This window comes from Streptopelia decaocto (genome assembly GCF_964273445.1).
Source record: "Streptopelia decaocto genome assembly, contig: HAP1_SCAFFOLD_198, whole genome shotgun sequence".
NCBI lineage: Eukaryota > Metazoa > Chordata > Aves > Columbiformes > Columbidae > Streptopelia > Streptopelia decaocto.
The window spans coordinates 100,536-123,341 of record NW_028115672.1 but is presented as its reverse complement, the minus strand read 5'-3'; the positions used below and the strand labels follow the sequence as shown (position 1 = coordinate 123,341).

General features: G+C 58.4%; 1 protein-coding gene and 1 long non-coding RNA gene across 3 annotated transcripts; both read right to left on the bottom strand.

Moving 5' to 3' along the window:
* Window positions 1-139: 139 nt before the first annotated feature.
* On the bottom strand, window positions 140-20,814 carry TRIM28 (tripartite motif containing 28). Its single transcript, XM_082077329.1, has 17 exons — window positions 20,596-20,814; window positions 19,059-19,171; window positions 16,563-16,695; window positions 14,154-14,289; window positions 12,789-12,905; window positions 10,986-11,100; window positions 10,757-10,903; window positions 6,211-6,325; window positions 5,124-5,209; window positions 4,811-5,033; window positions 4,667-4,706; window positions 3,654-3,855; window positions 2,865-3,109; window positions 1,361-1,466; window positions 1,209-1,283; window positions 480-614; window positions 140-406 (listed from the first exon to the last, which is right to left on the bottom strand). Exons 1-17 carry the CDS (start codon window positions 20,759-20,761, stop codon window positions 245-247), a joined length of 2,316 nt encoding a protein of 771 aa, XP_081933455.1. The 5' UTR covers window positions 20,762-20,814; the 3' UTR covers window positions 140-244.
* LOC309452678 lies at window positions 7,738-9,234 on the bottom strand. 2 transcript variants are annotated; one of them, XR_014186608.1, is made up of 3 exons: window positions 9,147-9,234; window positions 8,618-8,727; window positions 7,738-7,777 (listed from the first exon to the last, which is right to left on the bottom strand). It is a non-coding gene; the product is annotated as an uncharacterized lncRNA (long non-coding RNA). The 2 variants fall into 2 exon arrangements; XR_014186609.1 differs by lacking the exon at window positions 7,738-7,777 and adding an exon at window positions 8,164-8,216.
* Window positions 20,815-22,806: the final 1,992 nt, after the last annotated feature.

The following is a 22,806-nucleotide window of genomic DNA, read 5'->3' as shown; positions in this document are numbered from 1 at the left end:
ATCTTTACTGGCAGCACCAGTTCAGCTTCAGCCTCTCCAGCCGCTCCGTCCCTGGGGGAGGGGGGGACACACGGCGACACCGGGAGGGACAAGGGGACCCCGGGGGTCACATCCAGCCCCGAGCGGACAAGGCGCAAGAGCCCGATCACCAGTTTTATTTTCCAACAGACGCAGACAGGGACACCCCCCTGGGGGGACACGGGGAAGGGCCACCCCCCCACGTCCCCAACCCCGCGCGGGGCCATCAGGGGCCCAGGGGGGGCGCGGAGGAGCCGTCGGCCTCGTCCAGGGGGATGGCGGGCTCGAGGCAGAGCGCGGAGGAGAACTTGCGGTCGCCGAAGGCGGCGCTGAGCCGGCCCTCGAAGAAGCGCTGCAGGCCCAGGATGGACTGCACGTCCGCCTTGTCCTGGGGGGGAAACAGGGTGAGTTGTGGGGTGGATCCCCCGGCGGATCCCCCATTCAGCGGATCGCGGGGGTACCTCGGTGAGGCGGTTGAACTGGCGGATCATCCTCCAGAGGTCGCGGGCGAACTCCTCGGGGCAGCGGTAGTGGGGGCTGAGCTTCTCCTGCAGCTTGGCGCGGATCAGCGTCAGGTCGATGGCGTCGTGCCCGTCCTGGGGAGCGCGGGGAGGGTCGGGATCCCCGCGGCGGATCCCACCCCAGCGGATCCCACCCCACAGTGCATCCCACCGCGGCGGATCCCACCCCATGACAGATCCCACCCCAGCGGATCCCACCCCAGCGGATCCCACTCTGCGGCGGATCCCACCCAGCGGCAGATCCCACCCAGCGGCAGATCCCACCCCACGGCAGATCCCACCCAGCAGAGGATCCCAGCCCAGCAGATCCCACCTCGCAGCGGATCCCACCCGGCGGCGGATCCCACCCCGTGGCGGATCCCACCCCGTGGCGGATCCCACCCCCCAGCGGCGGATCCCACCCCAGCAGATCCCACCCCACGGTGGATCCCACCCCACGGTGGATCCCACCCCAGCAGATCCCACCTGGCGGCGGATCCCATCCTGCAGCGGATCCCACCCCCCGGCAGATCCCAGCCCGTGGCAGATCCCACCCTGCAGCAGATCCCACCCCAGCGGATCCCACCCCGCGGCGGATCCCACCCTGCAGCAGATCCCACCCTAGTGGATCCTGCCTGGCAGCAGATCCCACCCCAGCGGATCCCACCGCGGCGGATCCCTGGCACTCACCAGCGAGCTGGACAGGCGGTGGAGGGGCCGGCAGGGCTCGTGGCACAGCAGCTCCAGCAGCACGTACTCGCATTTCTGCCGGGATTGGTCCGGGGATCTACCCGCGCGCCAGTAGATCCCCGATCACCTCCCCCCCGCCCCCACGCCCGTACCTGTTGGTCCAGGGGACAGAGTTTGTCAGGTGGCCCCTCCGCGCAGGTGGCCGTGAGCTCGCCGGGGGCCGGCAGGTCCTGGCACAGCAGGCACCTCCACTCGGGGCTGCGGGAGCAGGTGGAGGGATCGGGTTGAGGGATCTGGTGGCTCCCTCCCCAGCTCAGCCATGTGGTGTGGGCAGAGTCTCCGCGATTGGGACACAGAGCCCCCCAGGACTGGGACCCTGAGCCCCCCGGGATTGGGATCCAGAACCCCCCGGGATTGGGATCCAGAGCCCCCCAGGTTTGGGATCCAGAGCCCCCCAGGTTTGGGATCCAGAGCCCCGAGGATTGGGATCCAGAGCCCCCCAGGTTTGGGATCCAGAGCCCCCAGGACTGGGATCCAGAGCCCCCAGGACTGGGATCCAGAGTCCCCCGAGGACTGGGATCCAGAGTCCCCCGAGGACTGGGATCCAGAGTCCCCCGAGGACTGGGATCCAGAGGCCCCCAGGATTGGGATCCAGAGGCCCCCAGGATTGGGATCCAGAGCTCCCCAAGGATCGGGTGGGTGGGGGGTGTCAGGGGCCAGTGGATCCCACAGAATTTGGGATCAGCAGTGGGGGTCCCGACAACCAAGGATCAAGGGGTGGGGGCCACATGGAGGGGGAAACAGCTCCCCAGGAATCAAAGAGGCTCCAGCCAATCTAGGATCAGCATGCGGGTCTGCCCGTGGAGCGGGGCACTAGATCCCTGAGGGATCTGGGCTGCTCTGGAGGTCTCCAGGGGGACCGAGGACCTACAAGGGATCCAGTAGGGTCCAGGACGGGGCATCAGAGCCCCACGGGGCTCAGACAGCTCGGGTTCCCTGGGCTGGGGAAGAACTGGATCAGGAGAGGGGGGGAGGGGCAGAGAGATCCCAGGGATCACTCTAGGGATCTAATGGCACTGGGGGATCCCCAGTGAGGAATCTGGAGTGGTGGCAGCAATTCCCCCTGTGTCCCAGGACAAGGAAGCAGCAGATCCCACGGGGGAGGAGCAGATCCCACAGGGAAGGAGCAGATCCCACGGGGGACGAGCAGATCCCAGGGGGGAGGAGCAGATCCCACGGGGGGAGGAGCAGATCCCAGGAGGGAGGAGCAGATCCCAGGGGGGAAGGAGCAGATCCCACGGGGAAGGAGTGGATCCCAGGGGGGAAGGAGCAGATCCCACGGGGAAGGAGCGGATCCCGGGGGGAAGGAGCAGATCCCACGGGGAAGGAGTGGATCCCAGGGGGGAAGGAGCAGATCCCACAGGGGAAGCAGCAGATCCCACCAGGGAGGAGCAGATCCCCCCACTCTGCTGGCTCCAGGCGATCCCGGATGATCTGGGGAGCCAGCAGATCCCCGAGATCCTCCCCAGGGCCACAATGCAAAGGGGCAGGAAGCCGGGGGACCCCATGGAGCTGGATGAAGCCCCCAGAGGGACGGGGAGCCGGGCGGATCCCGGGGAGGGGCGGCGGGTGGATCCCAGCAGATCCCAGCGGTACCTGGGGACCTCCTGGAGCGGGGGGAGGTGGCAGTCGAGGTGGTAGCAGTGCTCGCAGCGGCCGCACATCACCATGGCCCCCGCCTGGCGGCACACGCGGCACGAGGAGATCTCGGGGCCGGGGGTGGATCCCGGGGGGGCAGATCCCAAGCCTGCCGAGGATCCAGGGGGTCCCGGTACCCCGGGGGGGTCAGAAAGGAGCCCCGGAGGTTTGGTGTCCTCGGGAGGGGCCTCTCGCTGCTCCTCCTGGAAGGGGGGAGAGGGGTGAGGGGGGACAGACGGACCGGGGAACGTGGGGGGACAGAGGGACAGGGAGGGAGGGGGACAGAGGGACGGGGAGGGAGGGGGACAGAGGGACAGGGAGGGAGGGGGACAGAGGGACGGGGAATGTGGGGGGACAGAGGGACGGGGAGGGAGGGGGACAGAGGGACGGGGAGGGAGGGGGACAGAGGGACGGGGAGGGAGAGGGACAGAGGGACGGGGAGGGAGGGGGACAGAGGGACGGGGAGGGAGAGGGACAGAGGGACGGGGAGGGAGGGGGACAGAGGGACGGGGAGGGAGAGGGACAGAGGGACGGGGAGGGAGGGGGACAGAGGGACGGGGAGGGAGAGGGACAGAGGGACGGGGAGGGAGAGGGACAGAGGGACGGGGAGGGAGGGGGACAGAGGGACGGGGAGGGAGGGGGACAGAGGGACGGGGAGGGAGAGGGACAGAGGGACGGGGAGGGAGGGGGGACAGAGGGACGGGGAGGGAGGGGGACAGAGGGACTGGGGAAGGTGGCCCAGCGCACCTTGATGGCGACGGGGTTGGGGGGCCGCGGCTGCGCCCCCCGCTCGATGACGATGAGGCTGAAATCCTTGGCCGAGGTCCCCGGGAAGACGCGAAAGGCCGGGGGCTGCGCCGCCCCCGCCAGGTCCAGCTCCAGCCGCTCCAGGCTGACCCGCGGCACCTTGCGCAGGACGGGACCGCCCGGCGCCCCGGGGGGGTGGCTCCTGGGGACAATAGGGACAATGGGGACGGGGGTGGGGGGACACGCCGCTGGAAGCTCGGGGGGAGGGGTGGGGGGAGCACTTCGTGGCTTCTGGGTCGGGGGGGGAACGGGGATGGGACCAAATATCCCCCAGTGCAGGGGGACAAGGGGGGGACAGCAGGAATAGGGGGACAAGGGATGGGGGGGCAAGGGATGGCGGGGACTGGTCACCCCAAGGACAGAGTGACAAGGGACAGAGTGACAGTGGGGACACGGTGACAAGGGACAGGGAGGGCCTGGTCACCCCCTGTCACAGGGAGACAAAGTGGGGGACCCCAGAAACAGGGTGACAAGGGACAGGGTGACAAGGGACAGGGTCCTGGTCACCCCCTGTCACAGAGGGACAAGAACAGGGACCCCAAGGACAGGGGGACAAGGGACAGGGTGACAAGGGACAGGGTGACAAGGGACAGGGTGACAGTGGGGACACGGTGACAAGGGACAGGGTCCTGGTCACCCCCTGGCACAGAGGGACAAGAACAGGGACCCCAAGGACAGGGTGACAAGGGACAGGGTGACAAGGGACAGGGTCCTGGTCACCCCCTGTCACAGGGGGACAAGAACAGGGGACCCCAAGGACAGGGGGACAAGGGACAGGGTGACAAGGGACAGGGAGGGCCTGGTCACCCCCTGTCACAGGGGGACAAGAACAGGGGACCCCAGGAACAGAGTGACAGGGACACCCCAGACAAGTGACCCTGAGGTGGGGGTGACAAGGGGCGGAACGGGGGGCTGGACAGAGGTGACAAGTGTCAGTGTTGGGTCACACTCACCTCTTCACTCCTGTGACAGCGGCGTCGGGGGAGCCGTTTGCTGGTGACAAAAACCCACATCAGGGACCGTCCTCCCCGCCTTGTCCCCCCCCGTGTCACCCTCCTCCCCGCCTCGTCCCCCACCCAGTGTCACCCCCCGCTCACCCAGCTCGGTGGCCGCGTCCCCGGGGCCCTCGGCCGGCTGTGGGTCCAGGTGCGGGGGGGACAACTCGGGACAGTCCGCTCCCTCCCCCCCCCCCACCCCATTCTGGGGGGCGCTGGGGGTCCCCTGCTCCTTCTCAGCCGCGATTCGGAGGCCCGGGGGGGGCTGCAGGAGGGGGCCGGGGGTGTATTGGCCTTTGCTCACCACCGTGGCTTGTGGGGGGCTCTGGAAAGAGAGATTTGGGGGGGGACACGTCACCGAGGGGGCACCCAGGGGTGCAGGACCCCCCCAAAACGCCCCCCCGCCCGGGGGTACCTGTGTGGTGTCCCCGTTGGGGCTGGTGGCCGGCGGCTGGGGGCTCAGGGCTGGCGGGGGGAGGCTCCGCTCCGAGACGATGGTGCCTGCAAGGGAGGGGGGTTGGGGGGCGCTGGTGTCCCCAGGGTGTCCCCAAGGTGTCCCTAGGGTGCCCCCGGGGTGTCCCCAAGGTGTCCCCAGGGTGTCCCCAGGGTGCCCCCGGGGTGTCCCCAAGGTGTCCCCAAGGTGTCCCCAGGGTGTCCCCGGGGTGTCCCCAAGGTGTCCCCAGGGTGTCCCCAGGGTGTCCCCAAGGTGTCCCCAGGGTGCCCCCGGGGTGTCCCCAGGGTGTCCCCAGGGTGTCCCCGGGGTGTCCCCAAAGTGCCCCCAGGGAGTCCCCAGGGAGTCCCCAGGGTGTCCCCAGGGTGTCCCCAAGGTGTCCCCAGGGTGTCCCCAAGGTGTCCCCAAAGAGTCCCCAAAGAGTCCCCAAAGTGTCCCCAAAGTGTCCCCAAAGTGTCCCCAAAGTGTCCCAGAGTGTCCCCAAGGTGTCTCCAGGGTGTCCCAGAGTGCCCCCAAGGTGGCCCAGGGGGTCCCCAGGGGGTCCCCAGGGGGTCCCCAAGGTGCCCCCAAGGTGCCCCCAGGGTGCCCCCAGGGTGCCCCCGGGTGTCCCCAGGGTGTCCCCAGGGTGCCCCAAGGTGTCCCCAGGGAGCCCCCACGGTGCCCCCAAATGTCCCCAGGGAGCCCCCAGGGTGTCCCCAAGGTGTCCCCGGGGTGTCCCAAGGTGCCCCCAAGGTGTCCCCAAGGTGTCCCCAAGGCGTCCCCAGGGTGTCCCCAAGGCGTCCCCAGAGTGAACCCGGAGTGAACCCGGAGTGTCCCCAGGGTGCCCCAGAGTGTCCCCAAGGTGTCCCAGAGTGTCCCCAGGGTGTCCCCAGGGAGTCCCCAGGGAGTCCCCAGGGTGTCCCCAGGGTGTCCCCAGGGAGTCCCCAGGGTGTCCCCAAAGTGTCCCCAGGGTGCCCCCAGGGTGCCCCCCAGGGTGTCCCCAAGGTGTCCCCGGGGTGTCCCCGGGGTGTCCCCAGGGTGCCCCCAGGGTGTCCCCTCCCCGGGCTCTCACCGAAGCTCTCGGCGCTCTTGGTCCAGGCGTTGAGGTCCCACTTGAACTTGACGTCGCCCTGCGGCTCCACGGGCTCCACGATCATCTTGAGGGCGTGTTGGAGCTGGACGGAGATCTGGGGGGGCGGGGGGGACGTCACAACACGGGGACATCCCAGCGGGGGTTGTGACAAGGCGGGGAGGGCGAGGGGACACAGGGCAGCGTCCCTGAGACACCCATTGGATTGCGGGGAGCCCAAAGGGACACGCTACGGCACCCTGGGGACACTTGTGACACCACAGGGACCCCAAGGGACACAGGGCAGCACCTTGAGGACATCTGTGACCCCAAAGGACACATTGCAGCACCCTGGGGACACTTGTGACACCACAGGGACACCAAAGGGACATGTTACAGCACCTTGGGGACACCACAGGGAGCCCAAGGGACACAGGGCAGCACCCTGGGGACACTTGTGACACCACAGGGACCCCAAAGGGACATGTGACAGCACCTGGGGACACCACAGGGACCACAAGGGACATAGGACAGTGCTCCTGGGGACACTTGGGACACGTCAGGGACCACAAGGGGACACAGGGCAGCACCCTGGGGACACCTGTGACACCTCAGGGACCCCAAAGGGACACGTTACAGCACCCTGGGGACACTTGTGACACCACAGGGACCCCAAAGGGACACAGGGCAGCACCCTGGGGATATTTGTGACACCACAGGGACCCCAAAGGGACATGTTACAGCACCTGGGGACACTTGTGACACCACAGGGACCCAGGAAATTAGGAAACTAACGCCTTCCCCCCCAAGTTTTGCACAGCAATATTGGGAACAATTCAAACACAAACAGCTCAGGCGAAGAGAAACCACCCCCCCCGCCCCGTTCATTGCAGAACACTAATCAAAGCTCCTGTTTAATTGCGAGAACACTAATCAAAGCTCCTGTTTAACTGTGCTCTATTATTTCTGCTGTGTTCTTTGTTTGAATAACCTGGTTGAGGGGGAGAGCCCAGAGGAATTCCAGGGTGATCCTGGTTGCTGGGTGACAGAGCCCTGAAGACCATGAACCAGAGATAAAGGGAGAACGGGCAGCAGAGAACACAAATCAACAAGATAAGAGCAGTGAAAGAGCTGCCTGGAGGAGAAAGAGAATCCAGCAAGAGACAAAGAGCAGCGGGGCTGGGGGACAAACTGGGGCAGCTCTGGGCCCGCAGCTCAGGGCTCAAAATGGCGCCAGAATCACCTCAGGGTCAAAATGGGGCCAAAATCGCCTCAAGGACAAAATGGCAACAGAATCCCCTCAGGGTCAAAATGGCGCCAGAATCACCTCAGGGTCAAAATGGCGCCAGAATCACCTCAGGGTCAAAATGGTGGCACTGAGGGCACCAAAAGCACCTCAGAGCTCAAAATGGCAGCACCAAGATCACCTCAGGGATCTAAATGGCGCCAGAATCACCTCAGAGATCAAAATGGCACCAGAATCACCTCAGGGACAAAATGGCGCCAAAATCACCTCAGGGACAAAATGGCGCCAGAATCACCTCAGGGCTCAAAATGGCGCCAAAATCATCTGATGGCTCAAAATGGCGCCAGAATCACCTCAGGGACAAAATGGCGCCAAAATCACCTCAGGATGAAAATGGCGCCAGAATCACCTGAGGGCTCAAAATGGCGCCAAAATCATCTGATGGCTCAAAATGGCGCCAGAATCACCTCAGGGCTCAAAATGGCAACACCGAGATCACCTCAGGGTCAAAATGGAGGGGCTGAGATCCCCTCAGGGCCCAACATGGCAGCACCAGAATCACCTCAGGGACAAAATGGCGCCAGAATCACCTCAGGATGAAAATGGCGCCAGAATCACCTGAGGGCTCAAAATGGCGCCAAAATCATCTGATGGCTCAAAATGGCGCCAAAATCATCTGATGGCTCAAAATGGCGCCAAAATCATCTGATGGCTCAAAATGGTGCCAGAATCACCTCAGGGCACAAAATGGCGCCAGAATCACCTCAGGGCTCAAAATGGCGTCAGAATCACCTGAGGGACAAAATGGCGCCAGAATCATCTCAGGGCTTAAAATGGCTCCAAAATGAGCCCCTATTTCATGATATAATGGAAGAAAAGGTACAAAAAGTGACTAATGTGGGAATTATCGATAAAGAGAGTGACCCCCAAACTGCCTCAAAATGGCGGCGCCAAAATCACCTCAGGGACAAAATGGCGCCAAAATCAGCCCCTATTTCATGATACAATGGAAGAAAAGGTACAAAAAGTGACTAATGTGGGAATTATCGATAAAGAGAGCGACCCCCAAACTGCCTCAAAATGGCGCCAAAATCACCTCAGGGACAAAATGGCGCCAGAACCACCTCAGGGACAAAATGGTGGCACGGAGGGCACCAAAAGCACCTCAGAGCTCAAAATGGCGGCACCAAGATCACCTCAGGGATCTAAATGGGACCAGAATCACCTCAGGGATCTAAATGGCACCAGAATCACCTCAGGGATCTAAATGGCGCCTGAATCACCTCAGGGCTCAAAATGGCGCCAGAACCACCTCAGGGCTCAAAATGGCGCCAGAACCACCTCAGGGTCAAAATGGTGGCACTGAGGGCACCAAAAGCACCTCAGAGCTCAAAATGGCAGCACCAAGATCACCTCAGGGATCTAAATGGCGCCAGAATCACCTCAGGGACAAAATGGCACCAGAATCACCTCAGGGACAAAATGGTGCCAGAATCACCTCAGGGTCAAAATGGCGCCAGAATCGCCTCAGGGTCAAAATGGCGCCAGAATCACCTCAGGGCTCAAAATGGCGCCAAAATCATCTGACAGCTCAAAATGGCGCCAAAATCACCTCAGGGTCAAAATGGCGCCAAAATCACCTCAGGGTCAAAATGAAGGGGCTGAGATCCCCTCAGGGTCAACATGGCAGCACCAGAATCACCTCAGGGCTCAAAATGGCGCCAAAATCACCTGAGGGCTCAAAATGGCGCCAAAATCATCTGAGGGCTCAAAATGGCGCCAAAATCACCTCAGGGTCAAAATGGCGCCAAAATCACCTCAGGGTCAAAATGGCGCCAAAATCACCTCAGGGACAAAATGGCGCCAGAATCACCTCAGGGTCAAAATGGCGCCAGAATCACCTCAGGGACAAAATGGCACCAGAATCACCTCAGGGACAAAATGGCTCCAGAATCACCTCAGGGACAAAATGGCGCCAGAATCACCTCAGGGACAAAATGGCACCCAAATCAGCCCCGATTTCATGATACAATGGAAGAAAAGGTACAAAAAGTGACTAATGTGGGAATTATCAATAAAGAGAGTGACTCCCAAACTGCCTCAAAATGGCGGCGCCTGAATCACCTCAGGGACAAAACGATGGTGCCAGAAGCACCTCAGGGCTCAAAATGGTGGCACTGAGGGCACCAAAAGCACCTCAGAGCTCAAAATGTCGGCACCAAGATCACCTCAGGGATCTAAATGGCACCAGAATCACCTCAGAGATCAAAATGGCGCCAAAATCACCTCAGAGCTCAACATGGCGCCAAAATCATCTGATGGCTCAAAATGGCGCCAAAATCATCTGATGGCTCAAAATGGTGCCAAAATCACCTCAGGGTTAAAATGGAGGGGCTGAGATCCCCTCAGGGCCCAACATGGCAGCACCAGAATCACCTCAGGGACAAAATGGCGCCAGAATCACCTCAGGATGAAAATGGCGCCAGAATCACCTGAGGGCTCAAAATGGCGCCAAAATCATCTGATGGCTCAAAATGGCGCCAGAATCACCTCAGGGCTCGAAATGGTGCCAAAATCATCTGACAGCTCAAAATGGCGCCAGAATCACCTGAGGGCTCAAAATGGCGCCAAAATCACCTGAGGGCTCAAAATGGCGCCAAAATCACCTGAGGGCTCAAAATGGCGCCAAAATCACCTGAGGGCTCAAAATGGCGCCAAAATCACCTGATGACTCAAAATGGCGCCAAAATCATCTGATGGCTCAAAATGGCGCCAAAATCATCTGATGGCTCAAAATGGCGCCAAAATCATCTGATGGCTCAAAATGGCGCCAGAATCACCTCAGGGCTCGAAATGGTGCCAAAATCATCTGACAGCTCAAAATGGCGCCAGAATCACCTGAGGGCTCAAAATGGCGCCAAAATCACCTGAGGGCTCAAAATGGCGCCAAAATCACCTGAGGGCTCAAAATGGCGCCAAAATCACCTGAGGGCTCAAAATGGCGCCAAAATCACCTGAGGGCTCAAAATGGCGCCAAAATCACCTGATGACTCAAAATGGCGCCAAAATCATCTGATGGCTCAAAATGGCGCCAAAATCATCTGATGGCTCAAAATGGCGCCAAAATCACCTGAGGGCTCAAAATGGCGCCAAAATCCCCTCAGGGCTCAACATGGAGGGGCTGAGATCCCCTCAGGGCGCAACACGGAAGCACCAGAATCACCTCAAGATCCCCAATCCCCAAGAGCCCCCCCGGGGGGTGTCCCCCCCACCCATGGGGAGGGTTTGGGGGTGGGTGCTCACCAGCCTCTTGGACAGCAGCAGCGCGGTGCTGTTGTCGCTCTCCAGCGCCCAGGAGGCGAAGCGCAGGACGTGCTCCTGCTGCCGCTGCAGCTTGGTCATGGCGCGGTGCTGCTGCTCCAGCTTCTGCTGCTGCCCCTCCATGGCGCGCTGGGGGGGACACGGCGTCACCGCGGGGCGAGGGGACGGGGATGGCGCCATGTGTGTGTGTGACCCCCCGGGTCTGGCTCACCTGGGCGTCGCTCACCAGCACCCGGCCCCGCTTGTTGAGCTCCTTCATGATCTGGAGAATGGCCAGCTTGACATCCACCTGCAGCTGCTTCTGCCCGTCCGTCATCTGGCGCATGCTGCGGGGACAGGGGAATGAGGCGCCAGAGTCGCCTCAGGGTCAAAATGGAGCCAGAATCCCCTCAGGGACAAAATGGCGGCGCCAGAATCACCTCAGGGACAAAATGGCGCCGGAATCCCCTCAGGGACAAAACGGCGCCAGAATCACCTCAGGGACAAAACGGCGCCAGAATCACCTCAGGAACAAAATGGCGCCAGAATCACCTCAGGGACAAAATGGCGCCTGAATCACCTCAGGGCTCAAAATGGCGCCTGAATCACCTCAGGGACAAAATGGCGCCAGAATCACCTCAGGGCTCAAAATGGCGCCTGAATCACCTCAGGGCTCAAAATGGCGCCTGAATCACCTCAGGGACAAAATGGCGCCAGAATCACCTCAGGGCTCAAAATGGCGCCTGAATCACCTCAGGGCTCAAAATGGCGCCTGAATCACCTCAGGGTCAAAATGGAGGGGCTGAGATCCCCTCAGGGCCCAACATGGCGGCACCAGAATCACCTCAGGGCCCAACATGACAGCATCAGAATCACCTCAGGGCCCAACATGGCGGCTCCAGGGGCATCAAAATCACCTCAGGGCCAAGATCATCTCAGGGATCTAAATGGTGCCAGAATCACCTCAGGGACAAAATGGCGCCAGAATCACCTCAGGGTCAAAATGGCGCCAGAATCACCTCAGGGTCAAAATGGCGCCGGAGTCGCCTCAGGGACAAAATGGCGCCGGAGTCGCCTCAGGGACAAAATGGCGCCAAAATCACCTGAGGGCTCAAAATGGAAGGGCTGAGATCCTCTCAGGGCGCAACACGGCAGCACCAGAGTCACCTCAGGGCTCAACATGGTGCTGGAATCACCTCAGGGCTCAAAATAGTGGAGCCAAGATCGTCTCAGGGCTCAAAATGGTGCCAAAATCACCTCAGGGTCAAAATGGAGGGGCTGAGATCCCCTCAGGGCCCAACATGGCGGCCCCAGGGGCATCAAAATCACCTCAGGGTCAAAATGGCAGAGCCAAGATCGTCTCAGGGCTCAAAATGGTGCCAGAATCACCTCAGGGCTCAAAATGGCGCCAGAATCACCTCATGGCGCAAAATGGTGGCGCCAGAATCAGCTCAGGGTGCAAAATGGTGGGGCCAAGATTGTCTCGGGGCTCAAAATGGCGCCAGAATCACCTCAGGGCGCAAAATGGCAGAGCCAGATCGTCTCAGGGTTCAAAATGGTGGAGCCAACATCACCTCAGGGCTCAAAATGGTGCCAAAATCACCTCAGGGCGCAAAGTGGAGGGGCTGAGATCACCTCAGGGCTCAACATGGCGGCCCCAGGCTCAGCTCAGTGCCAACATGGCGGCCCCAGGCTCAGCTCAGTGCCAACATGGCGGCCCCAGGCTCAGCTCAGGGCTCAACATGGCGGCCCCAGGCTCAGCTCAGTGCCAACATGGCGGCCCCAGGCTCAGCTCAGTGCCAGCATGGCGGCCCCAGGCTCAGCTCAGTGCCAACATGGCGGCCCCAGGCTCAGCTCAGGGCTCAACATGGCGGCCCCAGGCTCAGCTCAGTGCCAACATGGCGGCCCCAGGCTCAGCTCAGTGCCAACATGGCGGCCGCAGGCTCAGCTCAGTGCCAACATGGCGGCCGCAGGCTCAGCTCAGTGCCAACATGGCGGCCGCAGGCTCAGCTCAGTGCCAACATGGCGCCCGTACCAGCTGCGCACTTCCTTGGTGGAGCGCTGCAGGTTGGCGTGCTTGTCGCCCAGGTTCTTCACCAGCGTGGCCAGCGCCTGGCGCTGCCCCTTCACCGCGTCCTCCACGAACTGGTACCTGCGGGGAAACGGGGTCAGGGGGGGCTGTGAACCCCGAAAATGCACCCATGGGTGCAGCCCCACGCACCCAAAACCCCCCCGTGGATACCTCCCCTCCCCCGGACAATGAAACCAACCCGCTCGTTAACCATTAATAACCACGTTAATTAAGCCAGGCGAGCTAACAAACTCATCACCCAAAAGCTTAATTAGTCGCTTGCTGTGATTGAATTGGATCCTGTGCATCTTTTAATCGAACTCATCAAGCGGGTTTTAATTTAACCAGATACCTGCTCAGATTACCATTAATTATTAATTAATTATTAATTAATATTAATTTCCTGTGCATCTTTTAATCAAACTCATCAAGCGGGTTTTAATTTAACCAGATACCTGCTCAGATTACCATTAAGTACTAATCAACATTAATATTAATATTAATATTAATATTAATATTAATATTAATATTAAAGTTAATGTTAATGTTAATGTTAATATTAATATTAATTTCCTGTGCATCTTTTAATCAAACTCATCAAGCGGGTTTTAATTTAACCAGATACCTGCTCAGATTACCATTAATAATAATAATAATAATAATAACAATAATAATAATAATAATAATATATTATTATTATTATTATTATTATTATTATTATTATTATTATTATTATTATTGTTATTGTTATTATTATTATTTATTAGTTAATTATAGTTACCACCAGGTAATTAATCCAATTAGGTATCGATTCAATCAGGAGATTTAACCAGCTCTGAACTCCCAATTTCCCTCAAACCTAAAATGGATTCAAGCCCCTCGAACCAACCGCTTTGCTCATTAATTAGCGAAGTAACTAATTAACCAAGCACCACATTTGCTTAAAACCAACCCCAAATTAGCGCTCCAATCACACAATCCCTTAAGTAATTAACTAAATAATAAGGACTAAGTTTTGGTTTATATCAAATAAGTATATATATCAATATCAATATCAGTAATATCGATAAGTAATGGATGGGAATAACCCTACAGACTAATTACGGTTCTTTTTTAATAGTTAGTCTAATTAGTTGCCTACGTTCTCAGATATTAATTAGGCCACGGTTCAGGTGCTGATTGGGGGGCACACACATTTCAGGCACTGACTGGGGGGCACACACTTTTCAGCCAATAAATAGATCTCCCCCGTTATCCACCTTGCCCCAAATCACCACTTTTAAGGCCTAACGAGGACTAATTATCCCCGGTTAACGAGGCGGCGCTCACGGGTGGTCCTTGTGGGCGCTGAGCTGGCAGTCGTGGCAGGTGAGCGTGTCACAGGTGTCGCAGAAGAAGACGAGCATCTCGCCGGGGTGCGCGGCGCAGCGCGCGGCGCGCTCGCCCTCCTTGGCCTTGCCGGAGCCTGCGGGAAACGCGGGGCGACGTCATCGTGATGTCACCGCGACTCCCATTGACCCCCATTGATTCTCATTGATCCCCATTGACCCCCATTGACTCCCATTGACTCCCATTGATTCTCATTGATCCCCATTGACTCCCATTGACCCCCATTGATTCTCATTGATCCCCTTTGACTCCCATTGACCCCCATTGATTCTCATTGATCCCCATTGACTCCCATTGACCCCCATTGATTCTCATTGATCCCCTTTGACTCCCATTGACCCCCATTGATTCTCATTGATCCCCATTGACTCCCATTGACCCCCATTGACCCCCATTGATTCTCATTGATCCCCTTTGACTCCCATTGACCCCCATTGATTCTCATTGATCCCCATTGACCCCCATTGATTCTCATTGATCCCCTTTGACTCCCATTGACCCCCATTGATTCTCATTGATCCCCATTGACTCCCATTGATTCTCATTGACTCCCATTGACCCCCAGTGATTCTCATTGATCCCCATTGATTCTCATTGACTCCCATTGACTCCCATTGACCCCCATTGACCCCCATTGATTCTCATTGATCCCCTTTGACTCCCATTGACCCCCATTGATTCTCATTGATCCCCATTGACCCCCATTGATCCCCTTTGACTCCCATTGACCCCCATTGATTCTCATTGATCCCCATTGACCCCCATTGATCCCCATTGACTCCCATTGATTCTCATTGACCCCCATTGATTCTCATTGACCCCCATTGACTCCCATTGACCCCCATTGACTCCCATTGACTCCCGTTGACCCCCATTGACTCCCATTGACCCCCACCGCGACGTCACTGCGACGTCACCGCGGGACCCTCCTTGACCTTGCCGCTACCTGCGGGACCTAAGCCTAAGCATAACGTCAGCTTAACCCATACCCTCGCCCTAATGCTAAATCAAAGGCTGAGTCTAAGCCTAAACTCAAACCCTAAGCCTACCTCTAACTTTAATCATAAACCTAAATCTAAATCTAAACTTAACCCTAACTCTATCCCTTTCCCTAACCCATAATCCTAAGCACTTCAACTGACCCTAACACTACAGCCTAACCCCCAAACCTAACACTATTCCAACCCTAACCTTAATCCTAACCCCTACCACTAATTCTAACCATAAATCTAAAACTGAGCCCTAACCCTGACTCTAACTCTAACAGTAACCCTAAACTCTAACCCCAATACTAAACTCTAAGCCTAACCTAACACTAACTCTATCACTAACCTAACCGTAATGGTAAACCGTAACTAACCTAACCTAACCTAATGCTAATTCTAACCTGAAATCTACACCTAACCCCTAAATTCACCTCTAACCCAAACCTTAAACCTAAACATAACCCTAATCTAATCCCAGCCCCAGTCATAGCCCCAGCCTATGAACCCGGCCGCCAACCGTAAGCACTTAGACTAAAACTAACACTAACCCAACCCCAATATCTAACCCTAACCATTAACTCAACCTCTAAGCCTAACCCTAAAGCCTAACCTAAACCTAGCTCTAATCTAATGCTAAATCCTAACCCATCATTCTAAGACTAACTATAACTCTAAGCCCCTATCCCAAAAATAACACTAACACTACCTCTAACCCTAACCCAGTGTCCTAAGCCTAACCCTTCAATATTAATCTAAACTTAAACCTGACCATCCAAATAACAAAACCCTAAGCCGTAACTTGTCCATCCCTTACCCTAACCATAATCCTAACCCCTAAACCTAAACCTTACCCTACACCTATCATTCACCTAACCATACCATTCACCCAAACACCACCCTAACCCTACCTCTTGCACAAAATCTAACCTAAACCAACCCCCCTCAACCCAAAACTAACCCTAGTATAACCCAAAACCTAAACCTAAGCCTATCCCTACCCCTAACCTTAACCACTTACACTAAAACTAACCCTAACTCTGCCCTTACCCTAACTCAAACCACTGAAATCTTACCCTAATGCAACCTCTAACCCTAACCCATAACCGTAGCCTAACCCTAAAACTAACCCTAACCTGAACCACTAAAATCTTACCCTAATGCGACCTCTAACCCTGACCCATAACCCCAGCCTAACCCTAAAACTAACCCTGACCCATCATACTAACACCAGCCTTAAACCAAACACTAAACTAAACCAAGTCCTAACCCTAAATCCTAACTAGTATAACCCAAAACCTAAACCTAAGCCTATCCCTACCCCTAACCGCGACGTCACGGCGATGTCACCGGGGCGGGGACAGACCTATGGCGCGCACGGTGTGGTCCTTGGTGTACTTGACGCGCTGATGCGCCTCCACGCAGGCGTCGCAGAGCGGCTCCGAGCACTCCACGCAGTAGCTGGTGGCCGGAGCGTTGTCCTCGCAGCTGGTGCAGCACTGGGGGGGTGAGGATAGTGGTGGTCAATGGGCAGAGTCCTATTGGGGCCTGGATCTAGTGCGGTGCCTCAGGGGGCAGTACTGGGACCAATATTATTCAATATATTCATTAACGATTTAGACGAGGGAATAGAGTGACTATCAGCAAGTTTGCTGGTGACACCAAGCTGGGAGCAGTGGTGACACTGGGAGCTGTGCTGCCATCAGAGACCTGGACAGGCTGAGAGTTGGGCGGGGAGAAATGTAATGAAATAGAACAAGGGCAAGTGTAGAGTCTTGATCTGGGTAGGAACAACCCCAGGTTCCAGTGTAAGTTGGGAATGAGCTGTTGGAGCAGTGAAAAGGGACCTGGGGGTCCTGGGGACAGCAGGGTGACCGTGAGCCAGCACTGGGCCCTTGTGGCCAGGAAGCCAATGGTACCTGGGGTGGGTTAGAAGGGGGTGGTCAGTAGGTCAGAGAGGTTCTCCTGCCCCTCTGCTCTTGAATAAAGGGTTTAGTTCAGATACTATCAAGATACACTTGGGGACCATATATATATATATATATGATCTCATCTGATCTGGGAAGCTAAGCAGGGTCGGGCCCGCTCAGTGCTTGGATGGGAGACCACAGGAAGGCCAATGGTACCTGGGGTGGGTTAGAAGGGGGTGGTCAGTGGGTCAGAGAGGTTCTCCTGCCCCTCTGCTCTTGAATAAAAGGTTTAGTTCAGATACTATCAGGATATACTTGGGGAACATATGTATATACATAATGTAATATATACAGCCATAGCACCCTGAGAACACCCCATCTCGTTTGATCTGGGAAGCTAAGCAGGGTCGGGCCCATTCAGTGCTTGGATGGGAGACCAGCTGGGTCCAGAGAGGTTCTCCTGCCCCTCTGCTCTGCCCTTGAATAAAGGGTTGAGTTCAGATACTATAAGAATACACTTGAGAAATATATATACATATATATAAAATATATACAGCCATAGCACCCTGAGAATGCCCCATCTTGTCTGATCTGGGAAGCTAAGCAGGGTCGGGCCCGCTCAGTGCTTGGATGGGAGACCAGCTGGGAACAGCGGGTGCTGTGGACTGAGCCAGCACTGGGCCCTTGTGGCCAGGAAGCCAATGGGACCTGGGGGGGGTTAGAAGGGGGTGGTCAGTAGGTCAGAGAGGTTCTCCTGCCCCTCACATATGTATATATTGACATCTTTATAATACATACAGCCATAACACCCTGAGAATGCCTGATCTGGGAAGCTAAGCAGGGTCGGGTCCGGTCAGTGCTTGGATGGGAGACTATAAAGACCAATGGTACCTGGGGTGGGTTACAGGGGGTGGTCAGTGGGTCAGAGAGGTTCTCCTGCCCCTCTGCTCTGCCCTTGAATAAAGGGTTTAGTTCAGATACTGTCAGGATATACTTGGGGAACATATATATATATGTATAATATACAGCCATAGCACCCTGAGAACGCCTCATCTGGGAAGCTAAGCAGGGTCGGGCCCGTTCAGTGCTTGGATGGGAGACCACAGGAAGGCCAATGGGACCTGGGGTGGGTTACAGGGGGTGGTCAGTGGGTCAGAGAGGTTCTCCTGCCCCTCTGCTCTGCCCTTCAATAAAGGGTTGAGTTCAAATACTATAATGATACACTTGAGAAATATATATACATATATATAAAATATACACAGCCATAGCACCCTGAGAATGCCCCATCTTGTCTGATGTGGGAAGCTAAGCAGGGTCGGGCCCGTTCAGTGCTTGGATGGGAGACCATAAAGACCAATGGGACCTGGGGTGGGTTACAGGGGGTGGTCAGTGGGTCAGAGAGGTTCTCCTGCCCCTCTGCTCTGCCCTTGAATAAAGGGTTGAGTTCGGATACTGTCAGGATATACTTGGGGAACATATATATATGTATAATATACAGCCATAGCACCCTGAGAACGCCTGGTCTGGGAAGCTAAGCAGGGTCGGGCCCGGTCAGTGCTTGGATGGGAGACCACGGGAAGCCAATGGGACCTGTGGGGGATTAGAAGGAGGGTGGTCAAAGAGGTTCTCCTGCCCCTCTACTCTGCCTTTGAGAAAAGGGTTTAGTTCAGATACTATTGGAACATATATATATATAAAAGATATATAATATATTCAGCCATAGCACCCTGAGAACGCCTGATGTGCGAAGCTAAGCAGGGTCGGGCCTGCTCAGTGCTTGGATGGGAGACCTTATATATATATACACAGCTGGGTGTTCCTGCTCCATGGGGGGGCTGGACTAGATGATCTTTTGAGGTCCCTTCCAATCCCAACCATTCTGTGATACTGTGAACAGGGCAGAGCTCGCTGCGCTCTAATTAACGGCTCGTTAAGGGCTAACGAGGCGGTACCTGAGTGGCTTCCTGGCTGGCGGCGGCCGGCTTGGTCCCGCTGTCCTTGAGGAAATAGTTCTCCACCACGTCCTTGAGGCCGCACTGGTGTTTGCAGATGGGGCAGGTGACAACTGTGGGAGGGGAGGGATGGTTGTCACCAAGTGTCCCCTCACAGGCTCCAAGGCCACCAGCGCCTGCTCGTCACAGCCCTGATTCACCTTCCTCCTCCTCCTCCTCCTCGGAGGCTTTTGTTCTCCCCACAGTTTTGGGTGCAAAGGTGCCAAAATGGCACCAAGGAGCCAGAATGTGTCCCCCCCCCGGGTGGAGGAGGAGCCAGGGGCCGGGTGGGTTGCCCAGGGGGGTTGGGGAGACCCTACGGGCCACCCCACAAGCAGATGGAGCCCCACACATGGTCACCCACACGGGGAGCCCCAGGGGATGCCCGGGGGGGCTGCAGCACCCTCAGGGCCGCTTGGACCCCTCCCCCAGCACCCTGCACCCCCCCAGCACCCTGCACCCCCCACAGTCCCCCCTACATCTCCCCACAGCCCCTATAGCTCCCTACACACCCCCCCCAGCCCCATACATCCCCCTGTATCCCATCACAGCCCCCTACACCCCCCTGTACCCCCCCCCAGCCCCATACATCCCCCTGCACCCCCCCCAGCAACCCCTATAGCCCCTAAACCCCCCCAGCCCCCGCAACCCCTATAGCCCCTAAACCCCCAGACCCCCCTACACCCCCCAGCCCCCTGTAACTCCTGGGTCCCTTGGGGCACTCCTGGGTCCCTCCCGAACTCCTGGGTCCCTGGGGCACTCCTGGGTCCCCCCCCGGACGCCTGGGTCCGCTCTATTGGTTCCCCCCAGCCCCCTACGCACCCCCCCCAGCCCCCCGAACTCCCTCAGATGCACCAGCCCCCCCATCCCCCTTCACCCCCCCCCCAGCCCCCGTAACCCCTATAGCCCCTACACCCCCCCAGCCCCATACATCCCCCTGCACCCCCCCCAGCCCCCTGCACCCCCCTACATCTCCTATATCCCCCTACACCCCCCCACCCCCTGTATCTCCTGGCTCCCTTGGGGCACTCCTGGGTCCCTCCCGAACTCCTGGGTCCCTCCCGGACGCCTGGGTCCGCTCTATTGGTTCCCCCCAGCCCCCTACGCCCCCCCCCCAGCCCCCAGAACTCCCTCAGATGCACCAGCCCCCCCATCCCCTTCACCCCCCCCCCAGCCCCCTACAACCCCTATAGCCCCTACACCCCCCCAGCCCCATACACCCCCCCAGTCCCCTGTAACTCCTGGGTCCCTCCCGAACTCCTGGGTCCCTCCCGGACGCCTGGGTCCGCTCTATTGGTTCCCCCCAGCCCCCTACACCCCCCCCACAGCCCCTACAACCCCTATAGCCCCTAAACCCCCCAGACCCCGCTATACCCCCAGGCCCCCCTACACCCCCCCATCCCCCTTCACCCCCCCCATCCCTCGCACGGCCCCGCCCCTCCCCCCCCCCCTTCACGTCTCCCCCCCCCGTCCCCTCCGAGCCGCCCGCTCCCCTCACCTGGCCCATCCGGGGCGGGCTCGGCGCCAGGCCCCGGCGCGGCCCGCAGGCAGCCCCGGCACAGCGAGTGCAGGCAGGGCAGCAGGCGCGGCTCCCGCTCGGCCCGCAGCCGCTCCCGGCAGGCGCCGCACCGCTCCAGCAGCTCCAACGAGTCCCGGCCCGACATGGCGGCCGCCGAACCCCCTCAGCCCCCTCACCGCGCGGCTCGGAGCCCCCCACCGGCTGCGCGCGCAGGAGCCCGCCCCCCGCAGCGCGCAGCGACCAATGGGCGCCCGCCGTGAGGCGAGGGGGGTGGGACCGAGGAGAGATTGACAGGGCGAGGAGGCAATGGGAGGCGCGAGCGGGAGGGAGGGCGGGACAGAAAGGAGAGGCGAGCGGGGAGGAGGCAGCCGCACGCGAGCGGCGTGGGGGCGGAGTTCAGCTGGACGCCGCGCCTCAGTAAGCCAATAGGCGTCTGCAGGGCATTGACTGACAGCATAGCCATCCAATCGGCTGCTTCCAAGCGCTACACCAACAAGGCCGAGAGGGCGAATGTTACCGTGAAAGCAAAAAGGCGGGCAGGCGCTGCACCAACCAGTGGCCGAGTCACCCTGGGGAGGGCGGGGGTTTTAAAGATGCACCTTGCTCTCAGCCAATCAGCACCCAGAGTCCTCGTAGAGGCGGGGCAGAGACTCTGATGGACAGTAGAGCGAACCAATCACGCTTACAAGGACCGCAGGATGCCCTCATGTCGCCTTGGGTATCCACCTCCAACCCAACCAGGTCCATCCCTGACACCTCCATGTTCTGACAATAAAGCGAACTCTGGGAACATAACATTGGTGTGAGGGGCATTCCTGGGTCCCTCCTGAACTCCTGGGTCCCTTGGGGCACTCCTGGGTCCCTGGGGCATTCCTGGGTCCCCTCCCGAAATCCTGGCTCCCTTGGGGCACTCCTGGGTCCCTCCCGAACTCCTGGGTCCCTTCCTATAATCCCTCCCCCCGGACACAGGAGTTGGGGAGGGACCCAGGAGTGCCCCAAGGGTTCCAGGAGTTCAGGAGGGACCCAGGAGTGCCCCAAGGGACCCAAGCGTCGAGAGGGACCCAGGAATGCCCCAAGGGACCCAGGAGTTCGGGAGGCACCGAGGATTACGGGAGGGACCCAGGAGTGCCCCAATTGAACCAGGAGTTCAGGAAGGGACCCAGGAGTTTGGGAGGGACCCAGGAGTGCCCCAAGGGATCCCAGGACTCTCGGAGGGACCCAGGAGTGCCCCAATGTACCCAGGAGTTCAGGAGGGACCCAGGAGTGCCCCAAGGGACCCAGGAGATCAAGAGGGACCCAGGAGTTCGGGAGGGACCCAGGAGTGCCCCATGGGACCCAGGACTCTGGGAGGGACCCTGGATTTCAGGAGGGACCCAGGAGTTCGGGAGGGACCCAGGAGTGCCCCAAGGGACCCAGGAGTGACCCAAGGGACCCAGGAGTTCAGGAGGGACCCAGGAGTTCAGGAGGGACCCAGGAGTGCCCCAAGGGACCCAGGAGTGCCCCAAGGGACCCAGTCTCCATGAGTCACTTATGGGGCACTATAGTTCACTTACGGGGCTCTATGGGGCACTTATGGGGAACTTGTGGGTCGCTAAGGGGCACTTGGGGGTCACTTAGAGGCATTTATGGGCCACTTATGGGTCTGTATGGGTCACTTATGGGGCTCTATGGGGCACTTATGGGGCTCTATGGGGCACTTATGGGGAACTTGAGGCTCACTATGGGGCACCTGGGGGTCACTCACAGGCACTTATGGGTCTCTATGGGTCACTTATGGGGCACTATGAGTCACCTATAGGTCACTTATGGGGCTGTATGAGGCACTTATGGGTCACTAATGGAGAACATGTGGGTCCCAATGAGGCACTTGGGGGTCGCTAACAGGGACTTATGGGGCTCCATGAGTCACTTGTGGGGCTCTATGGGGCACTGAGGAGACGCTATGGGGCACTTATGGGTCTCTATGGGTCACTTATAGGGCTCTAAGGGGGACGTATGGGGAACTTATGGGTCGCTAAGGGGCACTTCTGGAGCTCCATGAGTCATTTGTGGGGCACTATGGGGCACTAGAGGTCACTTATGGGGCTCTATGGGGCACTTATGGGGCTCTATGGGGCACTATTGGGGAACTCGTGGGTCGCTATGGGGCACTTGGGGGTCACTAACAGGCACTTATGGGTCGCTAAGAGT

Bases quoted from the DNA above. Each gene is read 5' to 3' on its own strand.
- TRIM28 (XM_082077329.1), bottom strand. From the start codon at position 20,761: ATGTCGGGCCGGGACTCGTTGGAGCTGCTGGAGCGGTGCGGCGCCTGC. The intron at 5,034-5,123 runs GTACCCCCGGGC...CTCTCTTTCCAG, and splicing joins CCAACGGGGACACCACACAG to AGCCCCCCACAAGCCACGGT. The intron at 4,707-4,810 runs GTGAGCGGGGGG...TTTTGTCACCAG, and splicing joins GGACGCGGCCACCGAGCTGG to CAAACGGCTCCCCCGACGCC.